The sequence below is a fragment of the Suricata suricatta genome, chromosome 11 (assembly GCF_006229205.1).
Source record: "Suricata suricatta isolate VVHF042 chromosome 11, meerkat_22Aug2017_6uvM2_HiC, whole genome shotgun sequence".
Classification (NCBI taxonomy): Eukaryota; Metazoa; Chordata; class Mammalia; order Carnivora; family Herpestidae; genus Suricata; species Suricata suricatta.
Window position 1 is genome coordinate 26,867,555 of NC_043710.1, and position 23,108 is coordinate 26,890,662.

At 47.1% G+C, this 23,108-nt stretch overlaps 1 protein-coding gene across 4 annotated transcripts; it reads left to right on the top strand.

Moving 5' to 3' along the window:
- Window positions 1-1,474: 1,474 nt before the first annotated feature.
- CD59 (CD59 molecule (CD59 blood group)) lies at window positions 1,475-22,815 on the top strand. Of its 4 annotated transcripts, none has more exons than XM_029956439.1 (4): window positions 1,475-1,582; window positions 12,550-12,634; window positions 15,932-16,036; window positions 22,457-22,815. In XM_029956439.1, the coding sequence occupies exons 2-4, from the start codon at window positions 12,559-12,561 to the stop codon at window positions 22,657-22,659; spliced, it is 384 nt and encodes a 127-aa protein (XP_029812299.1). In that variant the 5' UTR covers window positions 1,475-1,582; window positions 12,550-12,558; the 3' UTR covers window positions 22,660-22,815. The 4 variants fall into 4 exon arrangements, with proteins under 4 accessions (XP_029812299.1, XP_029812301.1, XP_029812300.1 ...); XM_029956441.1 differs by lacking the exon at window positions 1,475-1,582 and adding an exon at window positions 2,247-2,435; XM_029956440.1 differs by lacking the exon at window positions 1,475-1,582 and adding an exon at window positions 4,610-4,713.
- The last annotated feature ends 293 nt before the right edge of the window (window positions 22,816-23,108 follow it).

Here is a 23,108-nt window from a genome sequence, read left to right on the forward strand (position 1 = left end):
AGATGAAATTTGGACACATTCTGAATTCAAGATGCCTGTAGGACAGCAATCAGGAATGAAGATGAAGACTGAGAGAGAGTGGTCAGGAACGGAAAGTACAGATTTGCAAATAACTTGCAAACACATAGCCCTGAGGTAAAACTAACCTGGGAACACCAGATTTATGAGAGGTAGTAGACTCAAGACTGAAAGAAAGGATGAGGTGCCTGGGTGGCTCCATGGGTAAAATTTCTGACTCTTGATTTCTGCTCAGGTTATAATGTCAGTTTGTGATTTTGAGCCCCACATAGGGGTCTGTGCGACAGCGAGGAGCCTGCTTGGGATTCTCCCTCTCCCTGTCTCGCCCTGCCTCTCCCCCACTCGTTCTGTCTCTCTAAATAAAAAAATAAACGTTAAAAAAAAAAAAAGACTGAAAGGTCAAGAAACTAGAAGCAAAACCAAGAGAGAATGGCATCTCAAAATCCAAGAGTTCCAAGGAGCCAACAGCTAATAGGAAGCCTATGAGATAATGCATATGAAAGAGTTTTATAAGCAAGGAAATACATGTATTTGCTGTTTTAAGCAGACACATTTTATTTTTTTTCCATAATATTTTATTGTCAAATTGTTTTCCATACGACACCCAGGGCTGTTCCCCTTAAGTGCCCTCCACCATCACCACCACCTCTTTTCCCCCTTCCCCCTTCCCCTTCAACTCTCAGTTCATTTTCAGCATTCAATAGTCTCTCAAATTTTGCATCCCTCTTTCTCCCCAACTCTCTCTCCCTCCTCCGCTCCCCCTGGTTCTCCATTAGGTCTCTCCTGTTTTCCAAGCAGACACATTTTAAATATCAAATCTTAGTTTGAGACTCCCATTTCTACAGAGGAAAAGCAAGATTTGGGCACCATCAACTGACACTCATTCCCTGAAACCCAAAAGCCATCAGAGGATCATGGTATAATGATAATGATACATGTCATAATCAGTTATATGATTCCCCTACTTAAATTGTATCTCATGCATTTATGCAAAAAAAGAAAAAAAAAAAAGGAGACTCCGGCTGCCAGCAGAGTTGGATGACTTGACAGCCAGACCAAGTGAGGGCTTGGTATGGACACAATAGTTTTTTGAAACATTTTAATACAGTATATTTTTTTTTAACGAAGGGAAAATCAGAAGTCATGGAGTTTTCATATACTTGTTTCTTAAAGCAAATCAGAGGAGGAGAATATAAACTTTCCGTTTCAGGGGTTTTAAAGGTCTAAATCTATTCATGGCCACCGTCTTTTTCAGAACCAGGGCGGGGAGCCTGAGTCACCCAGCGCGCAGTGGCTGCCCAGCTGCCTGGCCAGGGCTGGTTGCGCGGCCGGCTCCCGAGTGCTCTAGGCACTCGCGGTGAGCGCTAAGGGTCTACAGATCACTCTAGGACTGGGGTGACCTTGGGTTTCCCGACTGCGGCGCGCGAGGGCCTGACCTAGCGGCTTGGGGGTGGGGCCAGCGGGAAGGGCGGAGCTCCGGGCTTTAAGCGATTGAGACTGAAAGACCAGCGGGCCAGAGAGCACTGGCCGCGCGGCGCAGAGTGGGTACCCTGGTTGCTGGCAGGTAAGGCCCGAGGCTGGGCTGGGTCCGAACCGCACCCCGAGCCTGAGGCCGCAGCGAGCTAGGGCCGGCGCGTGCGTTCACCTGCCGCTGGGTCGGGGCCGACGGAGACCCCGGACTGGGTGGGCGTCCTCCACAGACCCTTCCGCCCCGCGGTTTGCGGCTTCCCGACCCTGCAGGCCCCCGGTGGCCTGCCTGGCGCTTCCCAGCCGAGCCCAGCAGAACGCTGGCCTCCTTTGTTAACAAAAAAAGGGGCGGGAATGGGCGCGCTTTCCGAGTCCCCTAAATTCCGCGCGCCGTGCCCTCCGTTGCCTTGGGAGTGTTTTCCTCGAATCCCGACCACCTGCCCTCGCCTCGCTCTGAAGAGAAGCCCTCGGAGCTTAGGGAAGAGAAATCGCGCCTGCAAAGGAGGTCTAACCCGCTCCGTGCCAAGTGGAGACGGATTTCTCTAGCTGTACAAATTTGGAATTGGGGAAAGGGAGGGGCCGAAACGTAGACATTTTGTTTTGAGGGGGCCGCACCCTTCCCGGAGTCCGGCAGCGGACTCTAAAGAACTGTTCAGTCGAGGTTTGTGTTACTTAACGAGAAGCAGGCTCTCCGCGGACCCTGGAAATGCGCCGCGTCACAGATGCCATGTCTCGGCTCGCTGACACACGTGGGCGGCGGCCGGGTAATGGAAATGGCTTCTTGAAGCCAGCCAGCCTGGATCGCCATGAGAGGAGTTGGCCCCAGCGGACTCGCCTGGGCAGAGACTTCTGAGATCTGGTTTCTTGTCTCTGCCCACGGCAGGCCCGGCTGCGAAATTCCGGTGAATTCCTTGTGACCGCGCTACCCCGGAGGCTTTCTCGTTTTGAAGGTGCTTTTCCTACTCTCTATAATTGGCTGGGTCCCGGGTGCATCCTGTTGTGACCAGCTGCTGCCTTTTTTTCTTTCTTTTTTTTAATGTTGTTTTTTTGGATACCCTGGGTGGCTCAGTCGGTTACGTGTCCAGCTTCCAGCTTCGGCTCAGGTCATGATCTCACAGTTCGTGGGTCCGAGCTTCACACCAGGCTCTGTGCTGACAGCTAGCTCAGAGCCTGGAGCTGCTTCGGATCCTGTGTCTCCCTTTCTCTCTGACCCTCCCCTGCTCGTGCTGTCTCTCTCTGTCTCTCAAAAATAAATAAAAAACATTTTTTAAAATGTTGTTCATTTTGAGAGTGAGAGAGCACGGGCATGAGTGGGGAAGGGGGCAGAGAGAAAAGGAGATAGAGAACCCCTAGCAGAGTTAGCGGGGAGCCGACCTGGGGCTCAGTCCACATGAGATCAAGACCTCAGCCAAAATCAGATGCTTACCCACTGAGCCACTCAGGCGTCCACCAGCTGATGTTTATAAAAATCATGTTCTTACTTGGTGGTGATTTTCTTGAAGACGTCAAGGGGCCCCAGTGGAGACCTGGCTGCCCCCCTCTTTGAACTGCAGTGCTTCTACTTCATCCTAAACAAATCAGCCCGTAAACTTTACAGATTTAGAGACATAGCTTACACAGAGCCTCTGTCACAGTTAGCTTGTGATAATAAACAAGTTTTGAAACTGGAGGTAAAGACTTCAAACATAGGAGACTTAACCCAGAGATGACTTTGTGATCAGTTCTCAGGAAAACACCTCTTTGCTACCGCTTTTGCCCGACCTGATCTAGCTTCATCTGACTGTTGGTGACTGTGGCTCTGGAATCCATCCAGAATCAGGTAGAGTTTGAAGCCTGGTGTGCATGAAGAGAAATGGTGAATTCACAACTACTAAGTTCATGTGTCACAGTGTAGTGGGCAAGGGCCTGGGCCTCGCACCAGGGTTTGAATCTTGGCTCCTCTGTTTACTGGCTGGGTAATCCAGAAGAAGCTGTTTAACCTCAAGTTCTCATCAGTAAAAAAAAAACAGGCCTTACTTCATAGTGTGTTAAAAGGACTAAAAGATAATTTGTGGAAACCAGCCTGGCACCTGTTTGTGAGGAACAAATGGTGGCTGTTAGTATTTTGGGATGTCTCCACATCAGTTCTGTTCCCCATGGGTGCGTTCCCACTTCTCCAAAAAAGACACACAGCTCACAATGTTCATTGTGAGGCGTGTGAACATTTCTCAAAATGTGGTTATTTGTGGGATGCCTGGGTGGCTCAGTCGGTTAAGTGTCTGACTTCTGCTCAGGTCATGATCTCACGGTTCTTGAGTTGGAGCCCTCAGCAGGCTCTGTGCTGACAGCTTGGAGCCCGCTTTGGATTTTCTCTCTCCCATTCTCTACCCTGCTCGTATTCTCTCTCTCTTTGCCTCCCTCCCTCCCTCCCTCAAAAATTAACATTAAAAAAAATTTTTTTAATGTGGTTCTACTCTAGCGGTACATGTATAACCCCAAGGAAGATAAAGACTTGCCTCACGGAGAACCAAAAATGCCTGCAAGTTGTCACTTCTGTATGTTTAAAGCAGAAAAGGAAACCTTTTGCTGAACCTTGATGTAAGGAAAACAGCCCATTATTGCTGAGTGATTTGGAAGATCAAAGCCCAAATAGAGTGGGTTTTACAGTGAGCAGAGCAGGTGTGTAATGGAATTCACCTTGACAGCTGCAGGTACAAGCACTTGAAAAGAAGCAAACTAAAAATTCTGGGCCAGCTTTTGAACTTCGGCCAGAATACCAAGAAAACAGAACCAAGCCCAGAGATGCTTGAGGTTTTCCTCAAGGGGAATATGTGTTTTTTATCTAAGCCCTGTATCATTGTGAAATGTCTTCACTAAACCATTGGCTGTGCACGTATAACCTCAAAGGGCAGGGCCGTGAGTAGGCTGTCCAACAAGAGGCCCTCTCCAGAGAGCTCTCTGGCTCCTGGGGCCCTGGAACAAATGGCAGACAGGACCCTTGTAGGGGAAGCTGCAGGTTTGTGTGGTTTAGAGAGTTTGGGGCGTGGTCGTCCCTGGCAGTGTGACCTCCCAAGTGGCTGGGAGGGGCTGTTCATTATGATGACAGCTTTCTGTGTGTCTCTACCTTCTGATGTAATTACTTCTCTGAACTGAGTCACTGGTTTTGTCTGGGTGTCTCTGGTTCTGCAGAGGCGCTGAATGTGTGCCAGGTGAAAAAGGAAGTAAAGCTCCAGGCGTCCGACACTAACGGTAAGCCACTTGTGAGTCACCAGCCCCTGGTGAATGGAAGCAGGACTCGCCCGGAGTGGCTCTGCAACTAACTTGTTGCCTTGGGACAGGTAACTTCATTCCCTGGGGGCTCCAGTAATTTTCTGGAAAATGAGAACCATAGATTTCATTTTGAGGACACTTCTAGCCTTAAAGTTCATCAGCCTCTAAGGTGCCTCTTTCCCAGGAGGAGAAGCTAAACTGATGGGGATCCGTGAATCGCTTGGAACCAGTATCCATCTAAAGTCTCTTCTCTGGTGGCTTCAGCTTCACTAGTTTACTTCGGAAGCTGAATTCACAGGAAGTCTCCCCTCCGGAGAGCTTGACTGTGGCTAGAAGCTCAGAGCTGGGTTTAAGTGCTGCCCTAACCATATATCCGTTCTGGGGGTGCTGCATTAGTTTTCTAGTGCTGCTGAAACAGATCACAAGTTTAGGGGCTTAACCCAGATTTATTACTCCTGAGGTTCCATACGCCAGAAGTCTGTCACCGGTGTTGCCAGGTTCATGTCAAGGTGTCGGTGGGCCTGCGTTCCTTTCGGGAGGCTCTGTGGGAGAGGCCATTCCTTGCTCGTTCAGGTTGTTGGCACAGTAGAGTCCAAGTGGTTGGAGGACTGAGGTCCCATTTCCTGGTCAAGTGTCAGCTGAGGACTATTCCGGAGGCCCCCTGTGTGCCTCACCTGTGCCCCTCACCCCCTTCAAACGTCCACAAAATCGGCAGTAGCAGGAGAGCTCCATCCTCCTCCTGAATGAATCTCTTGCTGCTGCTTCTTCCTTTTTTTTTTAGATTTTATTTTTAAGTAATCTTTATACCTAACGTGGGGCTCAAACCTAGAACCCTGATATCAAGAGTCACCTGCTCTACCAGCTGAGCCAGTGAGGCTCCTTCTTGCTTCATTTTCTTTTTTTTTTTAATGTTTGTTTATTTTTTAAAACTTTTTTAATGTTTTGTTTATTTTTGATACAGAAAGAGACAGAGCATGAGAGTGGGAGGGGCAGAGAGAAAGGGAGACACAGAATCCAAAGCAGGCTCCAGGCTCTGAGCTGTCAGCACAGAGCCTGATGCAGGGCTCAAACTCATAAACTGTAAGATCATGACCTGAGAAAGAGAGAGGGAGGGAGGGAGGGAGGGAGGGAGGGAGAGAGAGAGAGAGAGAGAGAGAGAGAGAGAGAGAATGAATATGAATGAATGGGGGAGGGGCAGAGAGAAAGGGAGACAGAAGTATCAGCAGAGAGCCCAATGTGGGGCTGGAACTCCCAAACCCTGTGAGATCATGACCTGAGTTGAAGTCAGATGCTTAACCAACTGAGCCACCCAGGCATCCTGCTTCTGTTTTCACATCTTTCTGACAGACCCTGCTGCCTTCCTGTCCTCTTCAGTGTAATCTCCCACATGATTCTGGATAATCCAGAACAGGCTATAACCTTTATCTCATCTACAAAGTCACTTGCCATCTAAGGTTGCCAGTATTCACAGGTACCCGGAATTAGGGCATGGACATCTTTGGGGAAGAGAGGTGTTATTTGTTCTACCTGTCACAGTTGCCTAGATTTATTCCCCTCCTCGATGCCGTTTCCTCCTTTTATAAATGGAGGCAGATTAAATTTACTTTACAACATTATGTGAAGATTAAATACAGTTAATGCATTCAGTGACATTGGACCCAATGTAATCACACGGGCCCTTAAAAAGGAGACGAAGCCTTTAATTATTTAATTAGAACTAACAGCTTCTCACACAACATTGTTGGGAGAGATGCTTCCAACCCTATCTAACTTGTCCCTGGTCACCCTCTAACCCAGTGGTTCTCAATGTGCTCCTGGTTAGAAATGCAAATTCTTGCCCTCCACCCCCAGACCCAGGACTCAGAACCTCTAGGGATGGGGCTCTGCATCTGTGCTTAACGGCCCTCCGGCTGACTCTTATGCCACTTGAGTTTCAGAACCACTGCTGTTTCCTTATTTTGTTTTCTTTCTAGTCTTTAGCACTAGGTGATGTCCACCTCCCCTAGATTGTAAGGTTCTTCTGGGCGGGGCCTTGCCTGATTGAGTGGTCACTATAACTCAGCCCCTAGCACAGTACAATAGTAGGCTCCTAAATGATTGTTGTGGAATAAATGGGGTGTGGGTGTTGAGAGTGAACTTACTTTCACAGCAGTAAATATACCCACCCACCAGGAATTCCTTTCGTTGCTTAAGCTATGTCTTTAAATAGTGATGTATTAAATGAATGCTTCATGTTCAAGTTCTGTGGGTTGTTCAGATAGATATTTGGAAGGACTGGTTGGAGTGTCTGGATGGACAGTAACATCGCTTTGTTTTCCTTTTAAAATCATGGAATATTGGGTGGGGAATGGAATATGGGCTCACACTAAACATAAATTTGCTACCTAAAGCACTTTCGGGAACTTAATCAGGGATGTCTGTATTTGTAAATCACCTCGCCACGCTTCATCTTCCTCTTCCATCTCAGGTGGATGCCAGTGAATAAATAATGATCAGGTTGGTTTTTTTGTAAAATGAGTCTTTTGTACTTCTGAACACTTGGGTTTTAAACCCCTTGCTGCCTACAGGAATCTTTTCTGCAACATCTCTGATCCTTGATCTCTACTCTCTGCTTGAACATTTTTCAAGGGATGGAAGGTTTTTTATATTTTATCAAGGGAATTGCTTTCCAGATGTGCCGACCCTCTGCACAGTGCCTGGCACACGGCAGGGAGGCAGGAGGGATGGGGTGATGGCATATGCTTGTTCTGTAGGAAGTCCTAATGCTGCCTTTGGAACAACACAGGATAACCTCTCCCTCCCTTTCTCGGTGACCCTCAGCATATTTGAAGACAGTAATTGTCTCTGACTATAGTTTTTTCAAAGAGAAGAGTCCTGGTTTCTTCCTTCACCTGTTTCTCCTGGGTTCTACACCTGTGTATTTTACTATCCTGATAAACGGGAAAGAATTCAGAAATTGGCTGCTAAGAAGTAAAAATATTATTTCCAGGTCAGGTCTGACTGAGCCCAGGACAGAGTAACCCCACGATTGGTGTGCATCAGTCTGCTTGTTTGTTCCTTAAACTGCTACTTTTTAGTCCATATTGAGCTTTAAAACCCTCGAGTCTTATTCCTATGTGTTTTCATTAACTAGAATCATTATTGTCCCTTCACAAATGAGGAACTGACATAAAGGAATTGACCGTTTTTTAAGTTCTATGAATTGGTAGCAAAGTGGGTCTCTCATTCAGGACTGCAAGAGAATTGCCCAAGCCTCTGTTTTACCAACACAGAGTGTGACTGAAAAAATTGCTACAAGACAGACCTAGGGGAGTATATGTACGTGAAACATTTTTTACCTCAAGCCAATTTTGAAAAGTGGTATATATTTTTATACCTAATCAGGTTGAGTAGTAGAAAAAAACTTAAGCTGCAAGTAAAATAACTTCTAAGTACATTAACATATCCTGCCATCATCTTCAGAGCGCTCTCTATAAAAGCGTTTATTGTTAACAAAATATATTTAAGCATGAATAAGCTGCTCATAATTCTACAGTTTTATCAACCACATGTTCCAGAAATGTTCAGGAAAGTTGATATGGTATTCCAAGCATCACTTTTAAGAAAAATAAGATGATAACTTTTTTAAAAATTGTTTAAATGTTTGTTTTTGAGACAGACAGAGCGTGAGCAGGGGAGGGGGTAGAGAGAGAGGGAAACACAGAATCCAAAGCAGGCTCCAGGCTCTGACCTGTCAGCACAGAGCCTGAGATGGGGCTCGAACTTGCAGATCGTGAGATTATGACCTGAGCTGAAATCAGACGCTTAACTGATTTAGCCACCCAGGCGCCCTAGGATTATAGCTATTTTTAAGCTGGATTTTTCCTTAATACACCATGAACAGCCTTCCTTGTCTGTCCCTCTTCGTGGCTGTGCAGTCTCCCACCATAGAATTGTATGCTAATTTACTCATAGCCAAATATGTTGCCAAGTGTTTCCGGTTTTAGACAGTGCTTACATATCTTCTAGTGTTTACTTATTCCTGCAGATGAAAAGTCTATTTGGAGCAACCCCTGAAAGGAATCAACTTCAGAGTCACGTTTAGAGCCACCCAGAAAAACCTGTCCGAACTTCTAAGGCTGGCTTCAAATATGTTTTACAAACTCCAAAATGGTATTTTTCCAGGAAGCTTACCATCTTTAGTCTTTGGACTTTATTCTGAATGACTTTAGTCTATTTCCAATAATTAAATGCACGGTTTAAATTATTTTTAATGTTTATTTATTTTTGAGAGAGAGAGAGAGAGACAGAGCCTGAGCAGGAGAGGGGCAGAGAGAAAGAAGAAGACACAGACTCTGAAGCAGGCTTCAGGTTCTGAGCTATCAGCACAGAGCCTGACACGGGGCTCAAACCCACAAACCCCGAGATCATGATCTAAGCCAAAGTTGGACACTTTACTGACTGAGCCACCCAGACGCCCCTTAAATCTGCTGTTTCGATGAGTTGGTATGTTTGGCACAGAAGAGCGTTATGGCCCTTTGGGTGCATTTTACTCGGAAGTGTTTGGCTTGGGTGGAGCAGAGCATCTGATGCACACCTTAGCTTATGGGCATCATTTTAAAGTTAAAAACACAGGGTGTTTTAGACTAGAGGGAAGAGTTTGAAGTCATGAGGTTCAGTTTCTTTGTTTTAATTCTGAAAAAAGATTAGCCAAAAGGTGGGTGATATGTGACCACCCAAAGGGATACATTTGTTATGTGTGGATTTTCCTAATATCTATGATTATGATTATAAAAGTAATACCTGGTGCATTATAGAATAGTTGGGGAAAGTATGGCAAAAAGTAAAGGGTCAGGAAGAGAAATAAGAAATCATAAATAATCCCTCTTAGCATTAACTACTGCCAAAGTTTTGGGTGCATTTATAAAATATCTTTAAAGCAATTGGGTATTTTCCTTCCTCCCGTGCCTGCCATGATGACATTTTGCCCTTGCAAATTGGTATTTATTAGTGGTTAATGAAGACCTGGTCTTATTTCTCTTGGAACAGCTCAACCTTGGTATTGGCACACTGGCCACTTCCTTCCTCTGACATCTTTGCCCCTCCCATGGCCATGTCATGGAAGTAGCCACAGTGACCCCCAGCCAGCAATGTGACGTGTTGAGACCAAGACTCGACACTGCCCATCCAACCCAGAACTCTGGGGGCTGCCTTACCTTTGGTGCCTGCAAGGCCCTGGCTCATCCCTTCCAGGGTGTTTGTCTGGCTTCCTCACCTAAGGCTACCTTCTGTCTCCCCTCCCCACCCCTCCCCCTTTTTACCCCCTCCCCCCACCCGTGTCTTCCTCCTGGAAACCTCAGGACAGGACGCTTTCGTAATACTATAGTGGCGGCTGCTTTCGGAGAGCCTTCTTGAGTGCCCGGTGTAGTACCAGGCAGGATGCGTGTGTCTGTCCCCTTGTTGGGGAATGGAGAATCAAGCTCAGAGGTTGAGTACGCAGCGTGTGGAGGTGGCAGAGCCAGAACAGCCAGTCTGTTCGAGGCCTTGTCCAGACCGGACTGGAAAGTGTGTCCCTTAAGCAGTTCATTATTTCTTTCCTGCTTTTGTTGAGAGATGAGCCTTTCTTAGGAGACAGGTTCTTTCTGATACATCTCATCAGGGGACACTTGTCTGAATGGCACCCTGTTTGTCGTGATGTCACCATTCCAGGGGAAGCCTGGAAGTTCCTGCCAGCCTGATACCTTCCCAGATCCTGCCCCTGGTCAGGAGCTCCCTCCCTCCCTCCCCCTCCCCTTCCTCCTCCTCCTCCTCCTCCTCCAGGGGGGACGCCTGATACAGCAGCCATTCTTATCTTGTAGCCCCTGCCCCCCTGTGGGGGACCTCAGATTCATACCTTCCTCTCTTTGTTCTTCACACACCTGAGCCCTTCTAACTTGAACGTGTAAGTCATCCTTTCTACCCAGAAACTGCTGAACGTGAGAAGCCAGGCGGGGAGCTGGCAGTGTGCCCAGGCCTGGGTCACTCACCAGCAAGGGGAGGGTAGATGGGGCGCTCACTCCTCTGGTCCCAGGCAGAGGGCATTGCAGGGCAGTCAGGATGCCAGCAGGAGGGGCTGAGGCCTCTTTCTCATCGCTTAGGGTATGGAGACCTCAGGGTCCCTACCTCTCAGGGTGAGGGGCCAGGAAGAAAGACCCATGCATACTCACGTGCTCAGAACGGGAGGTATAGACATGCCTGTCTGAGTTAGGGCAACAAGTCTGTGCAGTTGGGCAGCCACACATCCACCACTTACGTGTGGCTGCCTGTGTTGAGCACATACTCATTTAACTCGTTTTACCTCCGCAAATCCTCACGTTGTTGGGGTGCACCTCTGTACCTGCCCCTTGTAGATGAAGTGAACGAGGCGTGGTTGCCACAGCACACTGGCCCTTACCTCCGATCTCTGCCACCCCGACATCTGAGGTCTAACCACTGCCTGTGGGCACCTCCGATCCTCACTGTGTGGGGTCACTATGGGTAACTGACCCCCAGGAGGGCCCGCATGGGGGTGGTGGCCATTAGTAGGTTGTTGTAGATTTTGAAGAGGCCAGAAGGATGTGGTTACTCAACTTGTAAAGAAAGGCCAGGCCCTGTTTGGTTTTCTTCCTGGCTCCCTACACATCACAAGGTGTACCCAGTCTCTTTCATCCGGGCATGACTTACTCCGTGTTTTCTTCTCTGGGCAATGCCAGAACCTGTTCTTTCTACTTCTCAACCTTCCCCTGACCTTCCTCAGCCCATGCCTGAGCAGCAGATGACCTTCAGCAGTGTGAAGATAATGTTCCTAACTTAAACACGGGTTGGAGCTCACCTACCAAGATACCCTGTATCTGTCAGGCAGAAGTCCTGGCCTGTGGGGCTGTGGGGCCTAGATTGTGGGGCACCTTGGTTTAGAGACACTGTCACCTCCTTGGTTCAGGAGTGGGTCGGGAAGGTAGGGGCGGGATTGGGAGACTTCTCAGACCTGGCTTATACTTACGCAGTTAGAAATCTCACTGTGCTTTGGCTTCCTTGTCAGAAGAAAGAAGGGCCTGAGCTATCTCAACCCTCCTTTCTCCTCCCCTGATGCTCACTGCTACCCAAGTAGGCATTACTGTAGTGGGACTGGTCATCAAAGTCACCCAGACCCCCGTTTATCTCCCAAGATAGGGAGAGGGGAAGAGGTGAACAAGGTGGTGTCTCCATCACACTTGCTAAGGTGGGGACCCAGGGCGCCTGTGCATGCTAACCCTTCACCTCCTGCTCTGCTGCACGAGGCACTGGCATCTGGAGGGCACCAGCGTCACCCGTTTGGTCTGACACACATAGTGGCATGGCCTGGAAAGATGGCCCTTGCTAGGCCCTGGCTCAGCCGGCAGCTTGGGGTGGGGTGTGGATTGTAGTTGCTTAATTAAGTATTTTTTTCATATTCTCGTGTGACTAAACAACCCTTATGGGGAAGATAGTGCTGTCGCCACTGCATGATCATGATGACTGTTGCTGGACGTGGACGTTTACTCATGGCCACTGTAGGTGAGAGCTGGGGATGAGGCCCAGGTACTACTGACTCAGCCAGGTGTGCTCTGATTCCCCTAGTCACCCGTCTCCCCAGGACCGGCAGCATTTTAGTAACCTGAGGTTTGGGGGCAAGAGGAGGGACAGGAGAGCACCTTGGTTCATGGCCCCCAGACCATTTCTGCATCTGCTGACTCCTTCCCCATGCTTCCTGAAGGCCCCAGGCCTGCCAGCTCTTGGTCTCAGAGATTACCAGCACTCATTTGTTGGTTCGTGACAACACTCTGTGTCCTTTCCTTGCAGATTCTGTGGATGCTCACAATGCAAAACCACGGAGGATTCGTCCTGCCGGTGCTCCTGCTCCTCCTGGTTGTCCTCTGCCATTCAGGTGCGTGGCCCACAGGGGCATGGATCTGGACCATCCGGGTCCGCTTGTGACCGAGGTGATGAGCTCACTTTGTCTTCCACCTCAGGAAGACTGACCCAGTGCTGCTGGCCTCAGGCCTAGCTCTGCTGCTTTTGCCTTCCAGTGTAACAGCTCCGGGGCCGTGTGGCCACTCCTGCCTGTGCCCTAGCCTGGCTCTCCTCACAGCACCTTCCTGAGTTACAGCCTGTCCTGGGTTACAGAGCAGCTCTCTGGGGGGGGCTGCGGGGCAGGGGGTTCCCTCGGCAGCTTTAAGTTTCTCCCTCTCACAAGCTGTTGGGGACCCCAGTGGGTGCCCAGCTCCGTCCTTGTGCCATGTGACGGTGATGATGACGAGCACAGGAATGGCTGTGGCCGCTAAGGCTCACAGCGCTGATGCGCCAACCGCGATTCTAAGCATTTTACACGCACGCACTCACTGGGTTCTCATGTCAGCCCTATGGAGTGGGTACTTCCTTTTGCCATCATTCTATAAGTGACCAAACTAAGGCCCGGAGAGATGAAATAGTTTGTAAAGTATCATACGGAAGTACCACAGCCAGAATTTGAGCCCAAACAGACTGGCACCAGGGTCTCTGCTCGTCACTGACCCCTCCCCCGCCCCCCAGCCACCCCTCCCCGGCTCCTGGAAGTAGTTGTGTGTTCCTGAGTCTTATTTCTGTAGAAACACCTGTGTTATTTGCTTTGCCTCAGGATCAGGATCCTTGTGCCGTCAGTACTCCCAGGTCTGGGGCTTTAGCGGTGGGGGAGAGGCGGAAAGGGACTGGCAGTGTGGTGATCAGTGAGAAGATATCTGTTGTGTTTGAGAGTGTCTTCTGTCTGATTAGTTTTAGTGGCTAGCTACCATATATTGAATTCTTCCTTTGGACGAGGGACCGTGCCAAGTCCTGTCACTTAATCCTTCCAGCCATCCCATGAGTGATCATTGTTGTTATTCCCATTGTACTGTGGAGAAAACTGAGGCAAAGCAGAAACCAGCCCAAGGTCACACTTGAATATGCTCTCCTTTTCTGAGAAGAAAGAGAAGTCGTGACCTCCCTCCCCACCGCTGTTCATTCCAGCCAGGGCTCAGTTGTAAGGTGGCTCACCTGTGTGACAACACAGCTCGGGTGTCTCTCTTTTTCTGCCCAGTGTATCTCCTGTAATTAGGAGAGTGTGGTTATGCCTCCGTTCCGGCAGTCTGCCTTTGTTTGTGGAGCAGGCCTGGGTCTGGGGCCGCCGGCTGTTCTGTGACAGGTCCTGGGTGCATGCAGGCCCTTCTGCAGAGAGTCAGGGCTGGAGCACGAGCACGCACAGGGCAGAGGCTTCCTTGGCCACCGCCTGGACTCTGAGGAGCATGAGGGGAGCCGTCCTCCGGCCCGCACCTCCGTTAGCCCGGAGTCGGATCCCCCCGCCATATGTGCTCTTTTCTTCTCCCCCTGGACCATTAGAAGAAGGTCACGGTTAAACCAGGCTTGGGTTTCAAAACTGATGGCCTAGGTTTGAGTCTCAGCCCTCACTTGGTAATGTGTGACTTTGGACAAGTTAGTTAAACAGTTATTAGTTTTTACTTCAAAAATGGGGCTGGAGATCACTGAGCCTACCTCTCATAATAATTCTGCAAAGGTCGAGAGCTGAGCATGTAGGTGCACGGATATTTGCATGCTGAATGAACATGGCAGCTATGAGTGCTTCTGCCCCACAGAATTTCCAAAGATGAACTTTGGTTCCACTGTTTAAAGGTTTGTCAAGAACCCAAATGAAACAGTGCGTGGGTGACTTAGTTGGGCATCAGACTGATTTCAGCTCAGGTCAGGATCTCACGGCTCCCGGGTTTGAGCCCTGAGTTGGGCTCTGGGCTGACAGCACGGAGTCTGCTTGGGATTCTCTGTCCCCCACTCCTGCTCTCTCTGCCCCTCCCTTGCTCACTGCTTTATCTCCTTCTCTCTCAAAAATAAATAAATAAACATTAAAAAAAGAAGAAGAGAAAGCCAGATGAACTCTGGCTCTAGCCAGGAGAAGATTCAGTCATAGGAACAACCTTTCAAATGGCCGTCTCCAGGATCCAAGCCAGAGCACGCCTCCCTCCTCCCTTCTCCCCGCTCATGCGCGTGTACACGCATCTGGAACGGGCAGGCAGAAAAACTGCATCTTTGTCCCTCCTCATTGTGGCTCCCTTCCACACAGGGCCAACAAACACCATCACTGGGAGGGAAGAGGCAGAGAGGGCTGAGCCCCAGCATGTAGGGAAGAGGCAGAGAGGGCTGACCCCCGCATGTGGAGGCCTGGCTCCAGGCATCTGTCGCATCATCTGTAAGCAGAGTGGTGGGAGGGGGTTATTTGGACTGACCTTTTAAAGGTTAATCTGGAACCTTCACAGATCGAGGGTCCTCTGCTAAGTGGGATTTCACACCAGGGACAGCAAATGTGGACATTTAATATGCTATAGAGAGCTTGACTCCTATATGCTCAGATAGTGAGGAGCCACTTTCTTCTGGCCCTCTGGAAAATTCCCTTTCCCTGGGGATGGATGTAGGCTTTAGAACTGCAAGTGAGCGCTTGGGTTCTAAAACCCACACTTGGTCTCCTATAAGATTTTACATATTTCATCTTCAAAAATGTCCTTTCACACAGACAGATACTGCCAAATAACTGATTATCGATCTATGAGAATGTGATCAGAGAATATTTATAGCCTGGAAGGCATTCATAGAATTCAATTAGTTTAGACTCTTGATAGTTTCCGTTTAATACATCATTGCAAATTAATCACTTATTTATTTATTTATTTATAAACATTTATTTACTTTTGAGACAGAGAGCAAGCAGGGGAGGGGCAGAGAGAGAGGGAGACGCAGAATCCGAAGCAGGCTCCAGGCTCTGAGCTGCCAGCACAGAGCCCGATGCGGGGCTCGAACCCACGAACTGTGAGATCATGACCTGAGCCAAAGTCTGACGCTCAACCGAGCCACCCAGGTGCCCTTAATCACTTTTTTAAAATCACTGCTAGTTGAAGGGAAGAGGAAGGTTCTCAGTTGCACATTTCTAGGGATTTTGACACATGGAAATTCCTTTTATACTTGCACCAGGGTCCAAAAAATGCCGCTGGGACTATAGTTTGAGGTTGGAAAAGTTGACCTGCTACAGATCTGTGTGGGAGCGGAGGTGCTGCGAGCTGCCGGCCCCTGTCCCCTTCCAGTGCAGACAGTGGGCCTCCTTCCGCCAGGAGGGCAGGTCAGGGCTGCTCTAACAAGTCCTGACAGGGTTTCTTTCTAATTCTAGGTCACAGCCTGATGTGCTACAACTGTATGTCATTAGTGAATAAAAACTGCACTAAGACCTCCACCTGCCCATCGAATTTTGACGCATGTGTCTTCGTTGAAGCCGGTAAGAGCCTGCCCCTTCCCTCTCTCCTGACAGGATGAGGAGGGCCTGGGAAAAGAGGAGTGCCACGTGCATTCTCGTTAGACTTGTCGTCAACAAGTAGTAGCTGTCATCTAAGAGAGAAAAACAAAAACACCCTACTAGGTTTTTCTCTTTCTTTTACACTCCACCACAAAGCCTTTCCAGTGTCAGCATTAAAGAATACTGAGCATGTCAGGTGAACTCCTAAAAGACTCGGGAGACCCACAGGTTCAGAAAAACCTGATGGAAAGGAGAAGAAGATTAATTTGCCTAGGAAGGAGACATCCTTCAATAAGTAAGGACAAATCAGAATTATCCCATTCAATTGGAATATCTGATAATTTTGATATAAATTTCTGGAATGTGGCTAAAATTCCAAGCCCTACATTGCAAGATCCTTGACTGTGTAGAGAGAGACAGGTTCTCTACCTCGATATGGAGGACCACAGTGATTATTGTTAATGTAGAAAGCACAGTAGGGCCCCTGGAGAGAACATAGCCACTTGCTCCACAAACATTTGAATACCAGTTATGTGTGAGTACATGCATCAGGTTAACCTTGATCATCTGTGTCTCTCAGACCACCCCTTTCCCCCCACAAAAAGTATAATTTCCAAATGAGAGAATAAAGGCAAGATTGTGTGTAGAGTAAGAATCAGATTAGCAGTCAGGAGCTCCCATCTCCCGTCTCTGCCCTGCCTCCAGTTAAGTTCCTTCTGCCTGTGTTTTTTAATTTATGAAGTTTAATGTGTGTATTGGATGGTAGAGGTGAGGAGGAGAGGGAAGGAGGGAAGTAGAGCCAAAATCTTTTTTCCAGCTCTAAAATCCCATTGTTTCTGATTGTTAAACTTTATTGAAAAATTTTCCAACTTTATTGAAGAATAATTGACAGATAAAAATTGCATATATTTGACATATGCAGTGTAATGACTTGATATTTGTAGGCATTGTGAAATGATTACCACAGTGATCTCATTAACACATCCAGCATTGCAGGGGACCAACCCACACACCACAGTCGAAAGGTCCCGAGTAGGGGGTTGGTGTTGGCGAAAATATCTCTAGAAAAGAAGCCGGACAAGATGAACAAGACAAACAAGACAGACAAGACAGACAGCGTGGATGGCAGTTGGTAGAAAAGGACTCTTATTAAGATAGCCAGGGTCTTATATACCCTGGGTGATTACATCATTTCCTGAAGTAAAGACGTGCTTGGGGGAAGGTTATTCTTATCAGTAAGTAACAGGTTTAAGTCATTGCAAAAGGAAGACTCCCCTAATAGTCTGGTTCTAAACATATGATAAGCCTGAAGAATTCTATGAGGAGATATACATTCCTTAAGGCCCTTCATTGTTATTCAAGGGTGGGATGCTTATCCTTAAGCAAATCTTTTGGGAGAGGATTATATTCACTCCCTACAGTAGACAAAGAGCCAGAAAATAAAGTAAATCATAGGATGAACAGAAGCCATATGTGCGGTCCAAGAGGCAAAATATTGTTTGAGGGTTATTATTGCCTACTGGGCCCCAACACAGCATCTCACACGGTTGCCTTTTTTGTGTGTGATGCAAACACTAAGATCTATCCTTTTAGCAAATTTCAAGCATATAGTACAGTATTAGTAACTGTACTCACCATGCCATGTCTGAGATATCCAAAACTTCTCTATCTGATAATGAATTGTTCCGCTTTTAAAAGTGGTTCGTGTAGGGACCCCTGGGGGGCTCAGTCAGTTAAACATCTGACTCCTGACTTCAGCTTAGGTCACCATCTCACTGTTTGTGAGTGCAAGCCCCACGTTGGGCTCTGCACTGACAGCAAGGAGGCTACTTGGGATTCTGTCTCCTCTCTCTGCCCTTCCCCCTCTTGTTCGTTCTCTCTCTCTCTCTCTCTCTCTCTCTCTCTCTCTCTCGCCCTCTCCCTCTCTCAAAAATAAAAAGAAAACTTTGGGGGAAAAAAGTGGTTCCTGTAAATAACAAGACACACCTATTAAAATGGCCAAAATCCAAAATGCTGACAACACCAAAAGCTGACAAGGATTCGGAGCAATGGGAGCTCTCTTTCACTGCTCGTGGGGGCGCCGAATGATGCGGCTTGGCAGTTTCTTAAATAAGCTAAACATACTCTCACTGTATGAGTCAGCAGTCACTGAATATTTACCCAGAGGGGTTGAAAACGTCTGTCCACACAAAAACCTGCATTCAGATATTTATAGCAGCTTTATTCATGGTTGCCAAAATTTGGAAACAAATAAGATGCCCTTCAGTAAGTGAATGCGTAGTACATCCAGACAGTGGACTAAAAAGAAATGAGCTATCAAGCTCTGAAAAGACATGAAGGAAGTTTAAATACCTGTTACTAAGTGAAACAAGCCAATCCGAAAAGGCTACATAATGTAGGACATTTTAGAAAAGGCACAAGGAGACCATAAAGAGGTCAGTGGTTGCCAGGGGTTGGCAGGAAGGAGGAATGAAAAGGTGGAGCACAGGATTTTAAGGCGATGAAACTACTCCGTGTGATACTATTTTGGTGGATGCATGCCATGTGTATGTCAAACCACATACAACACCCAGAGTGAACTGAAATGTCAATTATGGGCTTTGGATGGTAATGATAAGTCCATGTAGGCTCATCAGTCATAACAAATGTACCACTGGGGGGTGGGGGGACATGCTAATAACAGTGGAGGTTCTTTAGGGTGGGCACAGAGGTGCCAGGGCACTAAATGAGAACTCTGTGCTTCCTGCTCAATTTTGCCCAGAATCTAAAAGTCCTCTAAAGAGTAAAATCTATTTTTTAAAAAAGGGTAATATGAATCTTAAATATTTTTCTTCTTATGGACAGAAGTCCCCAAACTTTGCCCAGACATGTGATAGCAACAGTTCTTGAACTAGAGCTATTCTGACTTCCCAGTAAGACAGATACTAACACAGAGCACCTAAAACCCCTCCAGCTCGGATTAACGTCTCCTAGGGGCGGCAGGGCACACTGTCATAAACATGAGTCAGAGGCAGGCACCCGAATGGAGAAATCATTCAACTACTGTAGCCACATTTTCCCCAGCTGTAAAATGGGCAAACTTCTCTCCTGGGGTCAGGGAGACAGCTAGAAGAGAAAATGCATATAGAGGTGCTGCACAGAGTGAGTCTAGAAGAGAAGTAGGTGTTGAGTGTTAATTCAGCTGCTATTTACTGGCGTCCTGGCCATGTCCCAGCATTATAGACCACGTGCTTAGACTCTGGCAGAAGCCTCTGGTGACAGAGCCAAGGCTTGATCGCTATTATGAACTTCTGAACAAAGGGAACACTTAGAGGCGCCGAGGACAACTAGGGACTGTTGCTTGGTGACGTTAGACTCAAACTAAATCTTCAAAGAGATCCAGGATGAAGCATCAAGCAGAGAGAGAACCTCTAACGTTCCAGTGACTCTGATATAATCCACTTTATTTGCGTGATTCTGACAGAGGCTTTGGTAAGACGCTCACCATCAGAGGTTATTACACAAATAAGATCACTGAAGTAGAGGAGCGCCTGGGTGGCTCAGTGGGTTAAGCTCCAACTGCAGCTCAGGTCACGATCTCATGGTTCATGAGTTTGAGCCTTGCATTGGGCTTTGTGCTGACAGCTCAGAGCCTGGAGCCTGCTTCAGATTCTGTGTCTCCCTCTCTTTTTCTGCCCCTTCCCCGCTCATACTCTGTCTCTTTCTGTTTCAAAAATAAACAAACATTAAAAAAAAAATGTTTTAAAAGGTCATTGAGGTACAGTGCTTGGCTCACTGCAGGACACATAGTAAATGATTAATTGGTAGCAATTATTAATAAATTGCTATCTGCTCTCTCCAGGCTGTTAGGCTCCCCTACTTAAAATTCTGGTAGCTTTAATGTTTTTCTAGTTCCACTGCCTGATTCGTATTACATAAAGCGGTAACTTGTCCTGTTCTACAGCATCCTCTCGTTCAGTATTGGAGGCATCTCCTTAAATACTTATGACCAAGAAAGTAGACGCACTAGAACACTCTCTCTGGCCTCTGCCACTTGACCAAACTTTATTAAAATTCAGTCCAAACACTCAGCCCTTCTGAGCGGGAGGGTGGGACAGTTATATCTGCAGTTATAAATGTAGTTTTGGGGGCGCCTGGATGGCTGAGTCCGTTAAGTGTCCAACTCTTGATTTTGACTCAGATCATGATCTCGAAGTCATGGGATTGGGCCCCAAGTTGGGCTCTGCGCTGATGATGCGGAGCCTGCATGGGATTCTCTCTCTCCCTCTCTCTCTGACCCTCCCCTGCTTCTATGCACCTGTTCTCTCTCTCTCTCTCTCTCAGAATAAATAAAAGGTTTTTTAAAAATGTAGTTTCGTTCCCAGCTATGAATGAAGTCAAGTTAGTTACAAGCCTTTAATAAGGAAATAGGTATCTATATATTTTTTTTTCTTTCTAGCACTGAAGATAAGAAATGATTCCAGGGCAAGGACCATACCTTCTATGTCTGTATATCCCCAGTCTCTAGCACACAGTCTTGGCACATAGAAGTTAGTTTTGGAGAGGAAAACCTACCGTAATTCCTCTCAACTAACACACTGTTTTTCCCTTAACATAATTTTTTCTGAATATCAAAAAAACCATAAGATACTTGACATATATACTTTTGGTCTTTATTTTTCTAGGTGTGCAAAGATTGGGACCATAGTGGCATGTTTTTTTTGAAACTCTTCCTGTATTACTGAATAGTCTAATGATTTTTAAGTGATGTTTAAAAATTTTAAAAAACATCCAATGACTTAAAAAAATCTCATTCCATAAGAAATATATAAATGAAGTATAGTCTTCTGTGAAGATAGCATTGTTAAATTCCTTGGGAATTTTTCCAGAAAAAATTAATGCATTTACCTCCACACATACAGTTTATTTACACAAATGGCTCTCATTCTATATCCTGTCCTGCATCCATTCTATTGAGATATAATTCACGTACAATTTAAAATAATACAATGCAGTGACTTAGTGTATTCACAAGGTTGTGCAGCTGTCATCACTGACTCCCGAATATTTTTATCCTGAAAAGAAAGCCCTTACCCATCAGCAACCACTTCCCATTCCTCCCTCCCACATAACCCGTAGTTACTAATCCACCTGCTGTCCCCATGGATTTGCCTGTTCTGGACATTTAATATAAACTGAATCCTATAGCACTTGTGGCCTTTGTGACTGGCTTCTTTCACAAAGTATAATGTGTTTAAGGTTCACCCGTGTTATTGCATGTTATCAGTACTTCCATTCCTTTTTATGGTTGAATAATATCTCATTGTATGGATAGACCACATTTTGTTTAGCCATTCATCAAGTAATGGACATCTTAACTATTCCACTTCTTAGCTATTTTTTATTTTTTTAATGTTTATTTTTGAGAGACACAAAGAGAGACAGGGTGTGAGCGTGGGAGGGGCAGAGAGAGAGACACAGAGTCCGAAGCAGGCTCCAGGCTCTGAGCTGCCAGCACAGAGCCCATCGTGAGGCTTCAACTCACAGACCATGAGATCATAACCGGAACCGAGCCAACTGAGCCAGCCAGGTGCCCACTTTTTAGCTATTTGGAATAATGCTGCTATGAACATTCATATATGAGCTTTTGTGTGAACATAGTTTTCATTTCTCCTGGGTATATATACCTGGGGGGCACGGGGCAGGGGGGCTCAGTCAGTTAAGCTTCTGACTGTAGATTTTGGCTTCAGTCATGATCTCGTAGTTCATGAGTTTGAGCCCTGCATCAGGCTCAGCAGCACTGGCAGAGTGGAACCTGCTTGGGATATTCTCTCTCTCTCTCTCTTTCAAAGTAAATAAATAAACTTAAAAAAAATTCAGACTGCACTTCAACACATGCAGGCCTGTGGCCACATAGATAAGATTGCTTATCTATGTGGAATCCCATTGTATGGAACTCTGACCTGATTTCAAATATATTTTCTTTTAATTAATGGACTGATTTTTCTTTTATCTTCTCACTGTACTAGTACTGCAGTGACCATTCTTGAGGGTTGCTCTTAACCTTTTTCACAAGGAACTTCATAGAGCAAATTTTAGAAGTAGGTATTGTTGGATCAAAGGGAGTATGTGTTTAACAATCTCAGCAAACCCCTAAAACCTCAGTACACTTGCCTGTTGGCTCCCACCACACACAGCTGTCTCATGAGACTTTGATTTTAGGGACACGTTCCATCTCGAGCCGTATCCTCATCTGCTCAATCATTCCCCTTTACAGCCCGACTAGAATACATATTCCTGCCCTGATGTCTCTGTTTCCCTACGGCGCAGAGTTCTAACAAGTAGGACGGAGAGTTCGAAGGCAGGCACAGAACTTTACGCACTTGCTCGCTCACCCTTGTGTGTGTGTGTGTCTCCCCACAGAGCCCAAAGCCTATTACTACCAGTGCTGGAAGTACAGCGACTGCAGTTTCGAGCGCATTGCGTTATCCTTGGGGCTGCAGAAGCTCCAGTACCGCTGCTGCCAGCATGACTTGTGCAACGGGAACCCTGGCGCCAGTGGCTCCGGGAAGATGGCTCTGCTGGTGACCCCGCTGCTGGCCGCAGCCTGGACCCTTCGTCTCTAACTCAACACCAGGAGGCCCTTCTCCTAAACTTTCTGTTTCTGTATGTTCCTTGTTTCCTGTGCTGCTGCATTCCCAAGGCTGTCTATTTGCACCTGGATCCTATTGGGATCCTCTGGGAAAGATTAAAACTAGCTTGAGCCACTTGGTTAAGACAGAGACTGAGAGCCTTTGCAGAGCGGTTGTGTCGGCAGCAAAGATCCGTTGGAGGGAAGACACCGAAGAGTGAGGCACAGGCGATTTGAGCTTGGTCACAGGCTTCTTCCTCTGCTTGTTGCGAGACCAGCTTTGCAGTGACCGCTTGAGTACATTAGACTCCCTGCTTGCCTCAGCTCCTTTGATGTAGTTAAATAGTATCATGAGGGCTTTGGGGGGGAGGGGGCAGACCGGTGCAGGGGGTCCTTTTCAGCACTCTCTCATGGGGAGTGCTCTCATCCTCTCCCCTTACGGGC

Bases quoted from the DNA above. Each gene is read 5' to 3' on its own strand.
- CD59 (XM_029956439.1), top strand. From the start codon at position 12,559: ATGCTCACAATGCAAAACCACGGAGGATTCGTCCTGCCGGTGCTCCTG. The intron at 12,635-15,931 runs GTGCGTGGCCCA...TTCTAATTCTAG, and splicing joins GGTTGTCCTCTGCCATTCAG to GTCACAGCCTGATGTGCTAC. The intron at 16,037-22,456 runs GTAAGAGCCTGC...GTCTCCCCACAG, and splicing joins ATGTGTCTTCGTTGAAGCCG to AGCCCAAAGCCTATTACTAC.